This window comes from Argopecten irradians, chromosome 5 (assembly GCF_041381155.1).
Source record: "Argopecten irradians isolate NY chromosome 5, Ai_NY, whole genome shotgun sequence".
Lineage (NCBI taxonomy): Eukaryota > Metazoa > Mollusca > Bivalvia > Pectinida > Pectinidae > Argopecten > Argopecten irradians.
The window spans coordinates 26,863,431-26,886,662 of NC_091138.1; the positions used below are offsets into that span (position 1 = coordinate 26,863,431).

The 23,232-nt window shown below is 36.1% G+C and overlaps 1 protein-coding gene across 1 annotated transcript in view; it reads right to left on the reverse strand.

Annotated features, from left to right (window-relative positions):
• Positions 1-22,907, reverse strand: part of LOC138323376 (neuropeptide SIFamide receptor-like) — a 51,028-nt gene extending 28,121 nt beyond the window's left edge. Inside the window, exon 1 of the mRNA XM_069267961.1 lies at positions 22,049-22,907. Within this exon, the coding sequence (XP_069124062.1) occupies positions 22,049-22,349 (301 nt within the window). The 5' untranslated portion in view covers positions 22,350-22,907. The remainder of the gene's footprint in view (positions 1-22,048) is intronic.
• Between the last annotated feature and the right edge of the window lie 325 nt (positions 22,908-23,232).

The window sequence follows — 23,232 nt, forward strand, 5'->3', positions numbered from 1 at the left end:
GAATTAACTTCATCGCGAATATAACGAAATTAAATCACTGCGAATATAAACAATAATATATCAATATTGGGTGTTATTACAAGCTTATACATCAATATCGGGCATTATTTTTAGCAGCCTAGATTTCGGTTATATATTATGTAAAATTGAGTATTGAATATTGAGATATTATGGAAGACACTTCCGACATAGCGAGTATATCTATATGAACCTAGACAAATTATATCCTATCCATTACTAACACTGTTTCGCTTGGGTCCTTCTCCCGAAGGAAGGCATGTCGATTATGATAACCCAAAAGTAGCTCTCGCAATTCCGTTGACTACAAAAAATAATTACGGATAGTTTTAGCGGTTAGAACTCCTGCAACTAGCCAGCTTTTTGTTCTAAAACACTAATGTAAGAAGTAACCGAAAATAGAAGATTGGCATGGTTAATACCAGATCACATTCGGAATCGCAGCGTTGCCAATGGTGCACGGAAATAGAAAAACTAAAAATAAGATATTACGTCCACACAACTATGTGTTCAAACATGAACGAGAAGAAAGTTATGTGGTAGATATTTTTGTGTTCTATTCCTCTTTCTATGAATGTTTCCTTTTCAATGAAGCAATTGTAAAAGTTCTCGCACAACAACTACTGTCAGAACTTCATATTCTCGCACATAAATGCTACCCCAAGGTTGTAATAGTAAACATCTACTATTCTTGTTATTTCTTCCCTTTTTCGCCTTATGTTTGCCTCCGAGTGTTGCGAGAAAAGCTCATTTAAACATTATTTTATTAATTGTTCATAACGATAAGGATAAAAAAGGCATCATATATATATATATGTGATTTCCTCTTGGTTATCTTCTAGTGCTGAAACACATGTCCTGCTTAGCATTTAACATTGACTGGTTGGTTCGTATTCAATTAGATCTGTCCAAGCGGGGTGTGCTGGTGGGTGTCTCTGATAGTATGATTTACTGGATATCATTTTTAAAGCATAATATAAGAATCCCAAGTACCACACGAATATATCAAAGTGTAGTCTTTCAAAACAAAACGTATTTATCGCACGCATAATATTGCCTGTCTTTAAATGACTGTAATGTATGATAGGATGTCGAGCAATGTGGAACCAAACAAAATATATTAAGATCCAGTTAAAGAATAGAAGGATATATACAAGGGATTTAATACATACTCACACGCTATAACCTTGTTAGGCTCAAAAGGTTATGATTTACTTTGCATTAACACATATAAAAATTCTTGTTGCAGTCATTTATTTGGTATTTATTGAGAATATAGATATACTCGTAGGAATATTACTTCCAGTTAACGTTCTTCTTATTTGCTTTTATTGCTCATATCCGCTGCTGATACAAAGCATTCATTGAATTTCATTTTTCACAACCTGTCTAGTTGCCTGTGTTCCTATTGTAATAAGGACGGTATGCCAATATGGAATAGCGGTGCCAGTGATGTGTCATCAGGTCTGCCAAAACTAATATCAAAGTTGGATTAAGTTGGAGCAAAAACAATTTGTTCCAAACGTTTCCTTACATTGAAATAGCATCTTACAATATCAGCTTTGTGATAATGTGTAATTACTCTAGATCAGAGTTCAGACTAACTGAAGCCTTAAACATATTGTGATCGAATACTTGCATGCTGTTTTATGCTTATTTGTGAAAACTTATTGAAAGCCTCGCCATTCATCAAATCAATGTCCTGAAAAACAGCTTCATGTATTAATTTAACAATCATTTTTTTCTAATTTAAGGTGATACAAATTTAAGACAAGACGTTTGTACGATTACTTAATTCACCTCATATAGCTTATTGCGCAACTTCCGACGGAAATACCGCATACCAAGCTATGTTCGTATTTCAATCTTGCTTAATACACCAAGGGGAATATGATACCAATCACAGAGGATGCGTAATCGCTATGATATCGGGATTACAGACATCGGAGAGAAAATCGAAGACAAATATAGACGTGATACAGGATTACATACTCCTATTTTATAGTCTACCTCAACACCACAAGGGGATACAACATAATTGAAGTTTAATACTTGCGTAAAATAACATTACAAGAACATTGAAACATAAAAAAAGTAGTACACGACAACGAAGTTGATAATGATAAAGCGCAATTTTCGTTTTTCCTAGTTAATCACTCTCATTCTCGCAATATTCAGAGTTGTTATCGATACACAATGAGATGTAGAAGGATTATATTACTGATCCACGCCTTCTAAGTAGATATAAGACGTGGATGGATAATTCTGACGCCCTTTGTCCTTCGAGTCAATTTGTCTTGCGGAACTAGCTGTGGGCGGGTGTGTGCTTTGCTATGTCTTTGGCAGTATGTTGTACTGATACATCTGTTTATAGGACCGTTAGTATAACCACACAACGTATTACTTAGGTTTGTATACACAACCATTTACATGTAAAAGATGTAAGTCGTGATTACTGTATATCCCGTTATCTATATCACGAAATTTTGATTGCGTTAAAAAAATTGACCCACGAAAATAACCGATCATACGGAATAATAATAATTAATTTATTCATGCCTAGCTACCATTTTTTATATTGTTTAAAAAAACCCCATCATTTAGAGTATAAAAAAGTAGCAACTATTTCAATATACCTTCGCCAACCACGGAAATTCTACAATATTATGTTTTTAACAAAGACGCAGAAATACAAAAATTGAAGTCTTTCAAAACTTTAAGCAGCATTGAGTGAATGCCAATGATCACCTATCATATTTGTATACAATATGTAAACATAATCAGAAATCTTACAAACACAATTGGATCCCTCTCTGTTCCTATTAAGTCAAGAGATGCTGTCCTTCTAGGAAAGAATGTTGGAATATTGACTTTTATCTACTTAATAGAACATTAAAAAAAAAAGTTTTCCAACTTTACTTCCTTTTAGAAGGAAACGCTTGTTCACCAACCAGACTTTAATTTTCGTAAAACTGCAAAGGTGGACTTCAGTTTCGCAAAATTATACTGTTGTCCATAACTGAGTATGCGTTTGAACTGTAAGAAGGCAACTAAATTTAGGATCTTATGTTTTTTTCTCTTACAATCTTTCCAATCGTCCGTCTTGACACCGCCTCACGTTAAGCCTTCGGTTGAGCACTCGCCCCTGTGAGGTAGGCTCTTGGTTCTGTCCTTTGGTCGAGAAACACTACTACTGCTTAGCGTTTAACATTAATGAAATGGAACGACTAGTTCGCCTGTTGTCCTTATTATGTGACCAGATGAGATGTGGTGCTTGGCATCATCGGCGGTATGCTTCAGTGATATATCGAGAGTTCGAATATGCAAGATATAACTCGAATATATCGCAGCCTTCCTAAACACACACCTCGTAAATCACACATGCAATACAACACATACAAGGGTGGCCGTCCTTGAATGGAGCTCGCTGTTCATAGGTTTGTTTGTTTGTTTGATTAATTAACGTCCTATTAACAGCTATGGTCACGGACGTAATATAATAAAACATTATCATAGAAATAAAAAAGAGACCTTGATGTGATATCGCTGGCAGAAGACTTAGTTTTCTTTCGTATAGTGATGTCCAGTAACTTCAGTATTTAAAACAGGTAACCTGTTTTTTATGTGTTTCATGCTGTAAAATTTGCTTATTTTCATAAATGTTTTTTTTATTTCTTTTTTCTTCAAGTTAATGTTTATTACAAGGACATAGTCATTCAGATCCCCCGCCAATGGAGATATCAAAGCTGAAGTAAGTTTGATTGTGGAGACTTATGTGTATGAAAAAAACAGGAAAAAGGAAGTTGAGCTAAAGAAAGATGGAGTATAATTCAAGTAGAGCGGGGCTGCAATTGTTGAATCAGGTATACAGCCTTGACATTTACATTAGACTATATACACAAAGATGGGTGGAGTTTTGCAAAGTAACATTTACCATTAACCATGATATTTTCAGCAATGTTTCCATGGTAACGGAAAAAGTGCAAAAAATGAAAACCTAAAAATAGCAAAAGGTACTACTAGACCATAAAAAGAATGTGTCTATGAAGTTTCGTGGAAATATCTCTGCTGGTTTTAGAGTTATGCTCCGGAAATGAACCTGCTACAAAAATATGATATTTTCAGTAATTTTTCTATGGTTACAGAAAAAAAGCACAAAAGTGAAAACCTAAAAATAGCAAAAGGCACTACTAGACCATAAGAACAATGTGTCTATGAAGTTTCATGGAAATATCTCTGCTGGTTTTAGAGTTGTGCTCCGGAAACGATTCTTGCACAAAAATCTGCCATTTTCAGCAATGTTTCCATGGTTACAGAAAAAAGTACAAACAGTGAAAACCTTAAAATAGCAAAAGGCACTACTAGACCATTAGACCAATGTGTCTATGAAGTTTCGTGGAAATATCTCTTCTGGTGTTAGAGTTATGCTCCGGAAACGAACCTGGTACAAAAATATGAATATATTTTAAGCAACGTTTCCATGGTTACGGAAAAAATGCAAAAAATGAAAACCTAAATATAGCAAAAGGCACTACTAGACCATAAGACCAATGTGTGTATGAAGGTTCGTGGAAATATCTCTACTGGTTTTAGAGTTATGCTCCGGAAACCATTCGTACGGACGGACGGGCGGAACCCATTTGTATATCCCCCGCCAACTTCGTTTGGCGGGGGATAATACACATGTGTCCTCTCACAGGAAAGCCCTGCAGGTAGGGCGTTAGAATTGTACTTGCTGCCCCTATTGCATGATCGTAAAAGGCGACTAAATTTAGGATCTTATCTTTTCTATTCTTCCTAACTGACTTTATCCTTCCTAATGCCTCCCTTGGCACCGCCTCACTTTTGGCCTTGAGTTGAGCGTTCGCCACTGTGAGGAAGGCTCTGGGTTCTGTCCCCTGGCCGAGACACACCAAAGTCTATAAAAGTGGTAGTTTCTGCTCCTGCTTAGCGCTCAGCAAAAAGGGAGTGGGACGACTGGTTCGCCCGTTGTCAGTATAATGTGACCGGGTGGGGTGTGTTGCTTGGTGTCTTCGGCGGCATGTTCCAGTGATATAGTACTATAAAAAGGGCTAAAGTTCCACTATACAAGAAGACACAACATGAATATACCGCAGTCTCCCGAAACACGCACCTCGCACAACATACACGCAACACATCGCGTACATGGGAGGCCGTCCTTACATGACCATAGCTGTTAATAGGACGTTAATTAATCAAACAAACCTCTCACAGGAGGAGTCCTATTCGTCGTTCGCACTTTCAATCACACGCATACCTTACGTTCATAAATGGTATTATGTAACCTTAAATGTAAGGGAGATAATAAACTAACCGGAAGTTCATAGTTTCACGTGGGCGTCTACATCCACACGTGGCCGATAGTACACGTGGAAATATCAGCAGTGTTTGGATGGTCACACTTGCTTAGTATCATTACACCACAGCTAGTTTGGGTAAGAACACAATTTGTTTACATTTTTAATTGCTGTTGCTGAATCCATACTATCACAGGGACCTGGGAAATACGTTTGCATTGCCGTGTAAACTTTTACAATGTAATGTGTAAACAACGACTCATTTCAGTTCCAGTGTCGGTCTCAAGACTAACAAAACATACTTAAAATATACTTTACCGACACTATAATAGGATTATAACATATAACGGATGCAAGACTTCCAATTCTCTTGGTTATTACAGCTTTTAAACAATTTTCATCTGATTATCTCATTGATAAAGCTATGATAATTGCACATTATATGTAAGATCTTTAATAAGAAAAATTAATGTAAACTACGTAAATAATTAAATAAACAATGAGATGTATATGTCAAATATTTATTGAGTACGTTTTTGTACTTCTGTTTATACCTGTACATTAAGTAGCATGCACCAATATTATGTACCTGGTACTTTACAATTGTTATGTACTAGGCTTAAACTAAAAAGAATGTATTTTGTATATGTTGTATGCTGATTTTTTGTTATTATTACGTTTCAATGTCCAAAGAGTAATATTATACATTCTGGATTATATTAAAAGTGATTGTTTGAAATTTTCCATGGACCCGAAGAAAGAAGAATAAAAAGAATAGAAAAAACAAAAACAAAAAAATACATAAATGTTGTTTTCCTTCTATTGCCTGTGAACCGTAAGTTCATAATAATTAATATCATAATAATTATCAATGCCTCTCTACAAGTGTGTACACTTTCAACGAGGCCGCCATCAGCGAAGAATCAGCGAAGTAAGGTATATGGCTATATACGTTATCAGAGCCCCAATGTCTCTGGTTTCTGACGAAGTATACCTAGCGGAAAGCAGTAAATGCGTAACAGACTGCCATCTTAACACCAAATTTCCATTTTTTCAATTGATTTTTATGTCGTTCTCTTTACTCATGTCTTTTGCTAAATTGCATTTCGACATCAGAAGTCTGCAATGGATATATATTGACTCGAAAGATCTTTTATAAGACTAAAGCGTTTTATGAAATCATATGTCAAAAGAAATGATAGCAACATAGTAAAGAACAGAAATAAGACCAGTCCTTAAGTAATGTTGTTGGTTTGTGTTGTTTTCTACACATATATAACAATTTACGTCGCAAACATTTTGTCTATGTATTCATGCCTAACATGCACTAGGATTCTATACGTGTCTGCTTATTGGGTAAATTGATTTAAAACAATAATATTGGATATATACGTACATATAATCGTTGTCTGTGTCTAGATAAACTAGACAAATTGTCTAAGGTATTATGTTTACAACTGATAATTCATTTTGCATCCTGATTTATGTAGACTTTTCCCCACTTCTTAGAGACACATCATTGTACGTCATTGGCATTTACTTGGGAGCTTTTCCCGAGGAGAAAATGCTCACGGACCTGATTGAGTACAGATTTTGTATGAATACATTTGGGAACTCGTTATGCTATATTCATCGCAGCTATAAGTAATCTGTCACCTAATAAGGAATCCATGGTATTAGAATTTGAAGGGAAAGAAAAGAATAAAAGCACAAGCGAGAAACTAATCACAATACCTAATCGGAGTCACATCCTTGGACAGTAAAAAAAGCGCGTTAATGGACAAGCTATAGTTCAGATTTGTTAATTTGTTTCTTAACACCGCTAGGCGGCGATATGTTTTATATTGTCAGGTTTCGCTGGTATTTAGCTCTGTAATAATATATACGAAAGGTTCGAAGCTTAAAACGTCGTACAGAAAGATTGACCGACATTTTGCATCTCTAAACATCTATTACGATATCCCCACGATGGCTTCTATTTGTCCAGAGTGTTTCCTGTTCGCAAATATATTGGAATTGGTAAGGTTTTCTTTTATGGAATTCACCAAGGTTGTTTACGTCAAAATGAATGATTTTTTTATATATAAAATAAGACGAGTGGACTTTCGCTCTAATTCTTTAATATTTCATTTTATTATGTGGTCAGATTTCAATGGAAGACAACAACAGGAAAATAGTGAGGAAGAATTACCATTAAACGGACTCAAAAACAACAAAATTAATTACTAGCAATAAATTACACACAAGGATCAAAATAACAATAAAAATGATTGCTAAAATTGATTGTTGGTTGATTGAAAGGAGTAACGTCCAGATAGGTAATATAAGGAGAGAACTTTGAAAGTAAACAAGGATCAACATAACAACAAGCTAATACATGAAGTTGCCAATAATTTAAGTGAACATATTAATAATTTAAGTGACCTTGTATCAAAATAGCAATACGATAATTATTAATAATTTAAGTGAACTTATATCAAAATAACAATAAGCTAATACATGTAATTGCTAATAAATTATGTGAATTTGTATCAAAATATCAAGATTAACTGTTAATAATTTAAGTGAACTTATATAAAAATATCAGTAAGATTAATTGTTAAAAATTTAACTGAACTTACATCAAAATAACAATATGATTAATTACTAATAAAGTAAACAAGGATCAAAACAACGATATCCATTACATGTAGTCTCCTTTTAGCAAGCTTCAATTCTCAATATTGCCTCAATCAAACAGTTTCTTTATACATAGAACTCTTGTGCGAAAGGTCATATTACATTTATTTGGTTACTTCAATGACGTGACTATATGCTTCACATAAAATCGGTTCATTTACAACTGTATGAGCGGAGTCACTGTCAAAAAGATTTATTCCATGTCAATGCAATATGGTTAACTACCATTTCTTGGGCACCCGCACAGGCTATGAACCTTGGATAGAATTAAGTATTTAATAAATTGATATCCATTTACGCAATTGTTTTTAGATCATCATGTGGACCAGACTCGTGGTCTGAAATTAATATGGACCACGCTTTTCCTACAGGTTCCTATCACCAAGCCTATAAAAGGTTTTCCTCATTAAATCCGAGACACCATACTGCATCGAGTCTTCCACGACTGGTAGTAGTGAATTATAGAAGTTAATAACTGATGGACGATTTTTCAGGACAAATTAGTAAAAATAATGCTTGTTTGTTTGGATTAACGTTCTTTTACTGAGCTTGTTTGTTTGATTGGTTTAATGATGGACGATTTTTCAGGACAAATTAGTAAAAATAATGCTTGTTTGTTTGATTGGATTAACGTTCTATTACAAGCTAGGGTCATTTAAGGACGGCCTCCCATGTATGCGCTGTGTTGCGTGTATGAAGAGCAGGTATGTTATTTGGGTGACTGTGGTTTATTCGTGTTGTGTAGTTGCCCTTTTATAATGCGATATCCCACCGAAGACACCAACCCGGTCGCATTCTTACTAATATAGCAGGCTAACCAGTCGTCCCAATCCTTTATGCTGAGTGCTAAGCAGGAGCAGAAACTACAACTTTTATCAACTTTGGTGTGTCTAGGAGTTAGGTGATGTATTTAAATATCGCCCTTTGGGTGTCCATTTCAATTTCATAAAGATTTTAAGTTTTCTTCTGATAAGAGGAAGGGCATAAATAATTTACTCTAATCGCCTTTAGTAATTATGAAATAAACGTTTATAGATCAATGAAAGCATTTTGTGTTTTCATGTTTTTAGGGAAAGTTTATTTTTCCATCATTTCTGATGAGTCAACATTGAAGCTACATAATTTGTATATACTCCCATCAAACCCCTATTCAACTACGTTTAATGCGTAAATAACAAGACACGATTTGATTATTTGGATATGAATGAAGAAAGAAATAGATGACATCACCTTCGCTTTTCATACATCATTTACATGTTTAATTTGTTTTCTTTCTTTCTTTGTTTTCTTAAAATAAATCGTTATATTCACTGTAAACAACGATTAATTTGAATCAATATCTATCAAGACTTTCCAAAACCATGACGCTACGCTCAAACTTTTCCGAGGCAAATCTTATCAAATTACCCCTCTGTACATTCATAGATAAAACTCAAACGATCTAACTGCTCTTAATTCAGATCAACACTTATCGGTTTGTATTTGTGAACTTTAAAACGACGAAAAGGATTTATTTCAGATAAATCCGTTTCAATGATATTTCTGGATACTTTTCTCTATATCTAGGTTCTTTATTAAAGACGAAAAGGATTTATTTCAGATAAATCCGTTTCAATGATATTTCTGGATACTTTTCTCTATATCTAGGTTCTTTATTAAAGATCGTAAATATAGGTGTATACGTCTGTACGCATGATTTAACGTACGTGCTTGAGAATATCCGCCTATGTATTGCTCGTTATACTAAGACGTAGTTAAGTCAGAATGAGGTTTTGTTTCTGTGTAAGATTGTAAACACATTGCTTATTTACTTTTTACATTAATTGATATTAGTTGTGATCAATATATTAGAACCGAAAAGTTATATTTTGTTACATTAATTCGAGTAAACAACATTTAAGCTTTAATTCGTATTATATGGTATTCCAGACAAAAAAACTTAACGATATTACAATGGCTTATATCAATGGAGCTGTTCTATTCCCGTCAATAACCAATTAATTAAACTAATCCCCTAAACCAAAGCACTGACAGAAGCCACAACACACCACATGTTGTATTTCTTGCGTTTCTCCAAACGAGAGAGTAAAAAAATTGAAAGTAGAATTCTGTAGAAACATTATATGTTTTATTTCCCCGTATATTTCACTCTGTTCGCAATTTTGACGTCTTGGTCCAGCGCGATATTATGATGTCATATTATAGTGGCGTCATAATAGATTTTTGTTTAGGACCGTTACTTCAATGGTGCACGGGATGCGCCATAGTTACCAGGTGCATAGTCAAAAGTCGGTACTCTGTCACGTGATGTGATTATACCTTGTAAGCGGGACTCCTATCACCCATATGAATGACATAAACGTTGAATAGATAATATCATATATCGTCTCTACTTGTGGTCAAATAATGGCGTTTAACGATTTGAAACCAAAATTAAACAAGGCTTAACACCATTACTGTCTAGATTATATAGTTACATGTTTCACATTAATTCTTCTTACTGGGGCTCAATCAAACATTTAATGGATTATGTAGAAATAAAAGTAAGTTTGAATTCATTCAATCTTTTAACTCAGTGTTATTAAAAAAGGTGTTGGTCATAAAAGAGTTTATGAAGGCTTTAGTATTTGCTGTGTACGCCCCTATTACCATAATTACCCTTCCATTGAATCATCTGCCTATCTCACCAGAAATAACATGTAGTAATATCCTGCGTGATGCGCGTGTGAATACCGGTATGTTTTGACAGGCTGCTATATTTGTGTTGTCTTTTTGTTACAGTGGATACTTGATATAAAGATAGTAATGTTACGTGATGTTTAGTGCAATTTTGATGAAACTGAGTTGTTATCTGCGACAGTAAAGCTGTTCACATTGTATAAACAATAGGTGCGCCACATCACCCTAGGAAAGTTCGAACATATTAGTATTCCCATTCCAATTATCAAAGACCTATTATTTTAGATTGATATACATGATCACTTAAAATAGTTTTGTGGGAATTATTGACAGTAAATTTGACAGAAGATTTGTTTCTTAACGACACCAGTTATATTTCATTGAGTGAGGTGGAAACTGATATTTTTCCTGAGATGAATTATTATTTGTATTCATCATGAAATAAGGGATATTCTTATTATATACATTTGTTCCATTTACAAAAGACCATCATTACTACTTCCGCCAAAGGGTATTGTACAGAGGTATTTGCCCTTGCGATTATTACGTCGCATTACGTCATATTTCTACATAAAAAATATGACATTTTTGTGCACAAACTAATGACGTAACAATCAAAATGATATTTTCATTGTAAATGCTTCATTTTCATTCCGATTGGTCAAAAGCGTTTGAAAATATCAACATCGATACTGGAGTGAAGTATATCGCTTTAATGTTCATCGTAAAACCTTATATTTCAATGCGAAAACTGTAACAAGAGGCCCAGAGGGCCTGTATCGCTCACCTGGTTTTTTGTTAGTAATTATCACAAGAATCTGACAATCAGAAAAATAAGCAAAATTGACTCCCAAAGTTTAATTTTGAATCACAACCATACAATGATGCTATTGATACCATACAAATATGCTATCCAATACATAGGTTCAGAGACAAAGTAATTTATATGAAAATAGTAGCCTAATTGACCTTTTTGACCTCGCATCTATTGCCGTTTAAGGCCCCGGGGTCAGCCCTATCATTTGTACAATTTCAAATCCCAACCCTATAAGGATGCTACCATTGCATTATAAGTGCTCTTCCATTCTTAGTTGCAGAGAAGAAGTCGTTTATATGGAAATAGTTAAATTGACCCCTTTTGACCCCAGCCTTCAGGCTCCCAGGGGGCTCAGCCCCATCATTTGCACAATTTTGAATCCAAACCCTATAAGGATGTTACCATTGCATTATGAGCGCAATCCCATGTTAAGTTGCAGAGAAAAAGTCATTTATATGGAAATTGACCACTTTTGACCCCGCCCCTCAGGCCCCCGGGGGTCAGCCCTATCATTTGCTCAATTTGGAATCCCCAGCCTACAAGGATGCTACCATTGCATTATGGGTGCTATACCATGCTTAGTTGCAGAGAAGAAGTCATTTATATGGAAATAGCCAAATTGACCCCTTTTGACCCCGCCCCTCAGGCCCCCCGGGGGTCAGCCCTATCATTTGCACAATTTTGAATCCCCACACTATAAGGATGCTTCCATTGCATAATGGGTGCTATACCATGCTTAGTTGCAGAGAAGAAGTCATTTATATGGAAATAGCCAAATTGACCCCTTTTGACCCCGCCCCTCAGGCCCCCGGGGGGTCAGCCCTATCATTTGCACAATTTTGAATCCCCACCCTATAAGGATGCTACCATTGCATAATGGGTGCTATACCATGCTTAGTTGCAGAGAAGAAGTCATTTATATGGAAATAGCCAAATTGACCCCTTTTGACCCCGCCCCTCAGGCCCCCGGGGGGTCAGCCCTATCATTTGTACAATTTTGAATCCCCACCCTATAAGGATGCTACCATTGCATTATGGGTGCTATACCATGCTTAGTTTCAGAGAAGAAGTCGTTTATATGGAAATAGCCAAATTGACCCCTTTTGACCCCGCCCCTCAGGCCCCCGGGGGGTCAGCCCCATCATTTGTACAATTTTGAATCCCCACCCTATAAGGATGCTACCATTGCATTATGGGTGCTATCCCATGCTTGGTTTCAGAGAAGAAGTCGTTTATATGGAAATAGCCAAATTGACCCCTTTTGACCCCGCCCCTCAGCCCCCCGGGGGGTCAGCCCCATCATTTGTACAATTTTGAATCCCCACCCTATAAGGATGCTACCATTGCATTATGATTGCTATCTCATGCTTGGTTTCAGAGAAGAAGTCATTTATATGGAAATAGCCAAATTGACCCCTTTTGACCCCCCCTCAGGCCCCCGGGGGGTCAGCCCTATCATTTGCACAATTTTGAATCCCCACCCTATAAGGATGCTACCATTGCATTATGGGTGCTATACCATACTTAGTTTCAGAGAAGAAGTCGTTTATATGGAAATAGCCAAATTGACCCCGCCCCTCAGGCCCCCGGGGGGTCAGCCCTATCATTTCCACAATTTTGAATCCCCACCCTATAAGGATGCTACCATTGCATTATGGGTGCTATCCCATGCTTGGTTTCAGAGAAGAAGTCGTTTATATGGAAATAGCCAAATTGACCCCTTTTGGCCCCGCCCCTCAGGCCCCCGGGGGGTCAGCCCCATCATTTGTACAATTTTCAGTTAGTAGCCCATAAGGATGCTACCAGTCAAATTTTATTGAAATCCGACCAGCGGTTATGGAGAAGAAGTCGATTGTTGACGGACGACGGACGCCGGACGCTGCGGTATCCCATAAGCTCACCTCGGTCCTTTGGTCCAGGTGAGCTAATAAATGTTGCTTCTAATTAGGTATTTCAGTTAATTGTTTATTAGTTCTTATAGATGTTCATAAACTGAATCACGCGTATCGTTAATACCTGCAACGATATTTAGTGCCAGGAATTCGATATAACGGAAAAATGAAGAATCGTTTTAAAGATATTTCTTACCCTACGAAACTCATACAAAAAACTATTTATGGTTGCCCCTATTCAAATTGATAATACAAAACAACAAAGTTGAAGTCAAGCTAATTCTTTGATGATGATGTATTAGAGAAAAATAAGCGAGGTTAACGATAGTTTTACGACGTGTTAAGTTGATACAGAGCGGTTGGATGTGTTTGTTCAGCCGGTATTGATTATTAATGCGAGGCTTCTGTTAAAACGAAACATGTTTACCTTGTACATTAACCAGATATGCAGGAGATAAAATACAGATATCATTTCATGTAAAGTTTACCTCGTAAAACGAGTAAAAAAAGCGGAAACAGAAAATCCGATACCACACCGTTTTTATTGCGTTTATATTATCACTGAAATATAACTTACCCCACACGTTGACAGAAAATAGTAAATAATTTGATATTTGATCCATACATTCTTCTTAGTTATTGTAATAACTTTATAAATGTAAGCGACCTGACCGCTAATGCTGTATCTACAGCTTATTGAGCTTCGGTGTTGCCGAATGCCAAAGAAATGTCTTCCCACACACAAATCGATGTAGATCACTTTGTCTTTTCGAGAATGCAATCATACTAATGTAATGTCTTTGTTCTATTCTCAGATTCAACAAAACCGTAGTCATGGAAATAATCACTAAAGATGTACATTCATTATTTAGGTAGTCAGGTAGTGCACTTGCTTTTAACCAAATTGACCGTGGTCCTATTTCCCATGTGTATTTTAACATTGATAAATATAATGTATATACAATTCAAATTAGGTAGGGCGTTAGAATTGTACCTGCTGCCCCTATTGCATGATCGTAAAAGACGACTAAATTTAGGATCTTATCTTTTCTCTTCTTCCTAACCGACTTTACCTTTCCTAATGCCTCCCTTGGCACTACCTCACTTTTGGCCATCAGTTGAGCGTTCACCCCCTCTGAGGAAGGCTCTGGGTTCTTTCCCCTGGCCGAGACACACCAAAGTCTATATAAAAGTGGTAGTTTCTGCTCCTGCTTAGCGCTCAGCATACAGGGAGTGGGACGACTGGTTCGCCCGTTGTCAGTATAATGTGACCGGGTGGGGTGTGTCGCTTTGTGTCTTCGGCGGCATGCACCTCACACAACATACACACAACACACCGCATACATGGGAGGCCGTCCTTACATGACCCTGGCTGTTCATAGGACGTTAATTAATCAAACAAACAAACAATTCAAATCATAATCTGTAATGATAGAAACCGAAGCTAAAATGCATTTTAAACGTCATAAGAGGTTGAAGAAACGTCGGATAGATTTCATGCTTACAACAGTATTATTTTCGGTTTTAAATCAAAAGTGATCTGAAATTATCTTAATTGGATTACCAAACTTCTATCGGTTTATTTTAACTTTTAACTACCATCCACAATTGAAATAATATATCTCGCATGAATATTTATTTACAATTTTTTTTAAGTGATGTTCCTATTACTACTTCATTGGCCCTGCAGGTAGGATTGTCCCTGCAGGTAGGGCGTTAGAATCGTATATTTTCTCTTCCTAATTGACTGATGTTTCATAATATCTCCCTTGGCAGCGCCTCACTTTTGGCCTTAGTTGAGCGTCCGCCCCTGTAAGGAAGGCTGGGTTTCTGTCCCCTGGCCGAAACAAACCAAAGTCTATAATAGTGGTAGTTTCAACTCCTGCTTAGCGCTCAGCAAACGGGGAGTGGGACGACTGGTTCGTCCGTTGTCAGTATAATGTGACCGGGTGGGATGTGTTGCTTGGTGTCTTCGGCGGCATGCTTCAGAGATATAGCACTTTAAGAAGGGCAAAGTTTCAATAGCAAAAATGAGCGTTTTATTCAAACAATGAAAACACATTTCTGATATAAAGATGTCTAGTTTTTCTATGACTTCTATCGTACTTTATGCTGGACGCAGCTGTGAGGTGATACATCGACATCCAATTATCTTACAATCACCAACTTTACTTGTCATAATACACATGTAAAGGCCTAACAGATTTGATGTTTGATCCATACTAGCGGATAATCTTTCCATATAAAACGAAACCAGATTTTTATGCGTATGTTTGAACGTATAACTCATTTCCGAAACTGCATTGCCGATGTGTGGGTTGAGATTACGATGGTGACTGCCCAGGTCAAATGAATCACGGCGGTTATTTTAGTTTGCTTTTATTTTTATGGTAGCACTAAAACGATCCTTATTTGAAGAACACAGCTGCTAGTTGAAGATTTATTAATAATTAGGTATATCTGTAATGTAAACATTATGTAAGGAAATTATCACCTGCGTTGTTTTGTACCATCATTGTAGTTCATATCAAATTCGGCAATAATTGTATAACATACCGAATAGGTAGCACGTAGGCGACGCAGAAACCTAGCTTATAAACAGATGTTTTAAAGCATAATAATAACCTTTTGTTTGTTTGATTAAATTAACGTCCTGGGTAATGTAAAGATGACCCTTGTAGGTGGTGTTTTCCGTGTGTAAAGTGCAAAGTGTGTATTTTTGGGAAATACTTTTGCGAAGCAGTCGTCCCAACCCAGCATTGTACCTGCTGCCCCTATTACATGATCGTTAAAGACAACTAAATTTAGGATATTATCTTTTCTCTTCTTCCTAACTGACTTTAATTTTTCCTAATGCCTCACTTTAAGCCTTGAGTTGAGCGTTCGCCCCTGCGAGGAGAGCTTTGGGCTCTGTCCCCTGGCCGAGACACACCAAAGTCTATAAAAGTGGTAGTTTCAGCTCCTGCTTAGCGCTCAGCATAACGGGAGTGGGACGACTGTCAGTTTAATGTGACCGGGTAGGGTGTGTTGCATGGTGTCTTCGGCGGCATGCTTCAGGGATACAGCACTATAAAAAGGGCAATAGTTCCACTATACAAGACACAACATGAACGTACTGCAGTCTCCCAAAACACACCTCGCACTTCACACGCGCTACACACTGCATACACGAGAGGCCGTCCTTACATGACCATGGCTGTTAAAAGGACGTAAAATTAATCAAAGAAACAAACAAATATTACGTCCTAATTGTGAAACGCGTCTCCAAACATATTCAGGAATTAGGAAATAAAAAGGATAGTGGTATATGGCGCTATAACTTAATTTGATTCCATTACGTCGCGTGTTCGTCAGAAAGACACTTTGATACAGTAGACTATGATTTATATGAACTAGTGTGCCAAACACAATTGCCGAATTCAGTCAAAAAAGCTTTTCTTTTAATGTAATTAATGAAATAATTCTTGATTTAAGTTTGTTTCGAAATCAGGACTTTTCTTTCATTTCAAAATCAAATTATTCATGGACAATAGGCACAATATTTTTCTTTACAAGCCCTCTTCTGGACTTTTACGAGCGAAAATATACTTATATAGGTTTTATACTTCGAACATGTCTTTGCGACCCTTCATCGTGCGATGTTATAAATAATGAGTAAACTGTATACTAATTATGACTAGGTGTTAAGAGGATGTGTAGATATCTAACACGCGTTTAACTACATCCACGTTTTAGGTCATTGTACTACTCCAAAACCCATTCAGGTAAAAAATATTTGGAGTGCTTTGCATCATAGATTTACAGAATCGTTTTTCCTTTAACCTTATTTAAATCTACAGCTGAGATCATCATAAATAATGCATTGAGAATGTAAAACTTCAGTCGGTAAAACAATGTTTTGAGCATATTTTAACAGTAGACAAATGTCAATAACTTGAGTGTCTTACATGCATTTGGCAAGTGTTTCGATGAGAAAATATTTCGATCTCGGTTATCGCTGTTATAGAGAATACATTGTTTTTGGTTCGAGAAAGCCATGTTCCTTCATGGTAAAGCCGAGATGACATGTATTCTGTTTATCCTGCAACCATTATGACATTCAATACGAGCTAAAAGTGGCAGTTATTGGTTTCTTTCAAAGCGGGGTGCATCTTTCATTAAACCGAATGAGAGTATACTACTTTTTACTATAAATTCATGTGATCATATTGACAGATTAAGCATTTCGTATTGACGGATAAAGCACAAGATTATCCGGCAGTAGTTATCCGTCAATATGTGGGGCGGTTGCAGAATGAATATTTCACACATCATGGATGTCGATTACATCGAGAAACCATCCTAAATATATGTTTGTGTTTCAAGTAAACAATGATGGATAAATGAAGTACATCGTCGCAAAAAACTAAGTTTATCTTATGATTTACCCTTTCTTATTTTCATAGAATATATTTGACGAGTATTAATCACACAGGCCAATTGAAAAGTAGCGTTGTGTAACACTGTCCTTGAACTGCTGCCTACCAATTTGTATGAGAAAGCCACATTTACTACACTTCTCTGCGAGATGATCCAGCGTCATAAGTCGCTTCTGGCAATTTTGCTCATATTAATTGTTTACATAATTCAAAGCAATTACTAAACACTATTTTGGCGTAGATTGATAAAACAAGAACTCACACAATACATCACGATCCTTGAAAACCCCCAATTCATTTCGATGGAATATATAATATTACTAGTTATTAATTTTCTAAGATCACAAACGAACGTCAATTTGGACTTTTCTTGATTGTTTATTTTACGTCCATGAGCAATCCGAACAATTTAGCCATCGCGTAACTAATGAAAAAAAGGTTTGCTATTCCTAATTTACATGTACATGTTACTGTGATAAATTATTTTACAAAATAAGCCCGATTACCAGCAGTTTTGGGTGGGATAGGGAAAAATACTTAGTGGAAATCCAGTTAACAAAAGTCTTTGTAAAATTCGCCGGACAAAATATTCATACAAAAAATCGCGAGATGATTCAGCAGGATTGATTCAAATTTCTTAAACGAGTTGCATAATCTGTATTATATGGTAAACTATTTATAAAATAGTCAACAAACCAAAGCCTTCTCAAGTATCTTCAAAGTAACAACAAGTAATTAAATCACTGAGAAATGAGCCTTCAAACATATTTTCTGAAACTTTCAATGATACTTGTTTGAATGTTTGATTGAAATAACATCCTATAAACAGCTAAAGTCATGTAAGGACGGCCTCCCATATGTGGTGCATTGCATGTATGTAGTGCGTGCGAGGTGCTTGTTTTCGGAGACTGCGGTATGTTCGTGTTGTGTCTTCTTGTGAACTTTTGTCCATTTTATAGTGCTATATCACTGAAGCATGCCGCCGAAGACACCAAACAACACATCCCACCCGGTCACATTATACTGACAACGGGTAAACCAGTCGTTCCACTACCACTTTGCATTAGAAAAATGCATTAGACGATAAAATGTTTAACATCTCCCTGAACAGTATGGTTCTGGCCCAGACACACACTGGTCTTGGAGTGGATGGATTTGTTAGTCCGATGTCGGTATAATATGACAGGGAGGGGTGCGAATAGATTCGCATACATAACGCAATGCACACTTAGATGCATTAAATCAACCACCTTAAAATAAGAATGATGATTAACAAGCAAATTCGTGGAATTTTCATCCCCCGCTTTCAGGACATATTGTAGGTAAATATTATTGAGGTTAGGTTTAACCTTGGTTGAAACATGCCGTGGCAATCGAACTTGGCCAAGCCCTTAAGTTATTTGACCTTGTTACAAAGTTTGAAGAAGATCGGTTAATATTTATTACAGTTATTGTACGGAAGTAGCAGAAAATGATTTTTATTATTAAATCAAAAGGGCCATAACTCTGCTAATAAGATCTGCCAAAAGTAGCGATCGAACTTGGCCGAGCCCTTAAGACATTTAACTTTGTTAGCAAGTTTGAAGAAAATCGGTTAATATTGTTTAGTTATTGTACGGAATTGGCAGAAAATAACTTTTTTTTATTAAATCAAAGGGCCATAACTCTGCTAATTAAGATATGCCAAAAGTGGCGATCGAACTTGGCTAAGCCCTTAAGGTATTTAATTTTGTTTAGTAGTTTTAACAATATTAGTTTTAACATTTGTTAGTTATTACACAGAAACTGCAGAAAAATGACATTTGTAGTAAATTAAAGGGCCATAACTCTGATAAATAACATCCGCTGAAAGAGTTGATCGAACCTGGCCAGGCACTTAAGGCATTCAACCTTGTTACCAAGTTTGAAGAAAATCTGTTAATATTTATTACAGTTATTGTACGGAAGAGGCAGAAACTGACTTTTTTATTTAAGCAAAGGGCCATAACTCCGCTAAATAAGGTCCGTTGAAAGTGGCGATCGAACTTGGCCGAGTCCTTAAGGCATTTAACCTTGTCACCAAGTTTGAAGAAAATTGGTTGACATTTCATACAATTTTTCATGGAAATGGCAGAAAATGACGTTTTTAATAATTCAAAGGGCCATCACTCCGCTAAACAAGGTCCATCGACAGCCCGATCGAACTTGGCCGAGTCCTTAAGGCATTTAACCTTGTCACCAAATTTGAAGAAAATCGGTTTGCATTTGTTACAGTTTTTGCACGGAACGAAGCGTTACAGACAGACGGACAAACCCAAATTAATATCCCCGTTTCGAAGAAAGCGGGGGATAATAAAAGTCGAGTGGCGGAAAGAAATGGGTTTAAAATGTAGATAAATCAGAATATAACCATTTTATTATGGAAAATCAGAAACGGTTATGAATTCTTACCCATGAATAGGCTTTATCTATAACTGAATGCAATGAAAAAGCATTACCAAAGTTTCCAATCTATTAGCTAATGATTAAATTGGTCGAAAGTACTAATTTCAATAGCAAAAGCCAAATAAAACATCTCATCTTGTAGTGTAATGCCTTCTTCGAAATATAGCGGCTTCTTTAGAAAAGAAAACAATTTGATATACTTGGACAAACAACTTTACAAACAACCTCTTTATCGATAACCTCATTCCGATATTTATAGACGAGACGTGAATAAGTTTCTTATTGTGTCTTTGAAGTCCATTTGTGAGTGCATTTGGAATGCCCTGATCCCTATGCATGATTAGATATAGGTTATGCTGGAGTGGAGTTGTGCTTCTGTGAATGTAGTCATTGCCTCCATGCTTTGATTGTAGTAAATGTGTATAAATGGAAGTGGAGTTTATACTGTAAAAGTGTGTGTATAGTTTGATTGTGTGCATGTTGGTATCGTGTATGGAAGCGTGATTATTTTGATTGCGTGAAACTTTTGATTCAATGGTAAACCAAACTATACATTAACCTTTATTTAAGGATTAACTTGAATATTTTGTTTTATGTTATGGAGATATAACACAACAATCTGCGTGCAGTTTATGATGAGTACACTCATATTTTTGTGTTATATCTCCATAACATAAAACATCTATTCAAATTAATCCATATAATTCAAATTACTAAAGATAATCTCTTCAATATTCAAAATTAATTTTGGAACCCCTTTGTCTATGAAATCATTACGCCGTCAACTCAGAAGCGACGTTACAAACGGCGACGCCATTTATTAATTTATGAGCTGATAAAGTAATTTTAAGCCGATGAAAATGCTCGTTACAAGCAAAATTGAATTATTCATGGATACCCAAAATCAATTATGGATATCCAAAAATGAAACATTCATATCCATGAACTATTATGTAAATCAACAAATCAGCAGAACAGAAAACCTATCCAATATACAAGAAGACACAACACTAATATACCGCAGTCTCACAAAACACGCGACACGCACTACATATCACATACATTAAAATGCCGTTTTACATGACCATGGCAACAGGATAACCCTTTGTTTTTCTCTGAATGAAAATCCAAGGAATCTTCTGGATATAAAGGTTTTGAAAACTAATATCTTTTCTTTAAGTATTACTTGTATTAAGGTACACTTATTCACCAAAACGACGTTTCAGAGGAGTTTTTTCTTTTTAAAAGGTTTTATTAATCTGGCCGTCATATCTTCATGGCGTCATTTTAATTACCACTTGACAGTGGACTTACATTACGCCACGCGGCAAAAAAAATGAAATTAAACTTTTCGAACAGATGTTTACCCAGAGAATATTGAAATTTTTGGTGTTGTTGCATTTCCGTAAATGATGTCGTTTTAAATATTAGAGGATCGTGAGGTAGTTTACATAGTAGGTTCCCCTGAGGGCTCTGATTCATAATTCATTTATGGTTATCTATAAATATAAATGAAATATGATTTTCTATAAATATATTTTTCCCTCTTAACATTTATATTTTGATAACTTGTATGTTCGAATTACTTGTATACCATAATTATATGTCTAAAAATTATCATTTATATTTTTTGAGCCATTTCGATAGCAATGGAATAGTATTCGCTAGTGGTAGAAATGTATGCGATTGGGAATGTATTGAATCAAACGTAAGTAAATTTAACACAACTCATTTGTGACAAAGAAACATGATATGAAGAGAGAGAAAAGTAGTATGAACAGCATGAGCTGTCATAGAACTTACCTGTATATATGTTGTCCAGTAACGTCATTGGGACACAAAATATTGCCACTAATATGTCTGCGGTAGCCAAATTTACAATGAAGTAGTTTGTGGTGTTCCTCATCCCTTTGTTCCGGAACACGACCGCAATTACAAGACAGTTCCCCACTAGGGACAAAACGAAGATCATCCCGAACATAAGTGATAGTATAGCCACCATATACATAGGTTGTTTGATCGTCCGAATGACATAATAATCCTCATATGAGTAATTAGTGTAATTGTAATGAAACGGTTCCTCAGAAGTGTTAAAATCCGCCATGTCCACTGGTCAGTTTTGTTATTGAAACTGGACACACTGGGACATATAGATATAGGTCGTCACCTCGCGAGGCTGTAAAATAGGCGAGTCGGGATTCTGTGATAAATCTTCAATAGAGAGCTGAATGCAAATCACGCACTTCACTGAATGTGCATTTACACGTGTAATTCGGAGCCTTTCAGGGAAGCATTATGTCTGTATGTATTTTTATCTTCATCAAGTAGAGGCAGGCTGACGTTAAATGAACAATAAGCATGTTCCCGTTATTCTGTTAGACTGCTGCCGCGTAAAATAAATGTTAGAGATGTTGTTTTCTTCCAGACCAGTTGGACAATATATCCCCGTCAGGTAATTATCCCAATTTCCTAGATAAATGATTTACTTTAAGTTTGCCAAATATAAAACTCTTGATGAAAAAAATCTATACGTAATGCAGGTTGAACGGAAGCTATTGATGTCCAACAAAATAACGAATCGCTCCACTGGATTTTGTTGGCTTCATTCTAAAAGACATATCCAGGATCATATGTCTGGCCAATAGGAACTTATCGCTTATGTATCACATCCCCATGTTTCTTTCCGCTAGGAACGTAAAATACTATGCAACAGGTGAAACATGTTTTAAAAAGAACTGTTGCAATGCCGTAATAACGTTGAAAGCAAACACTAAATCAATATTTTTGCTAATTTAGCAGCAAAGTATTTTGAATGCTATCTTAAAGAGGCAGAACTCCGTATTTAACCGCCCCTTTTCAGAATGAATTACTTTTGATGAATGGTGCCTAGGCGAACTGATCGATCTATAGATGAGCCAGTGTTCTCTCACATACCGCTGCTCTGTGGGTATAGTGTATCCCCAGCATTGGTAGTTTACGCTATAATT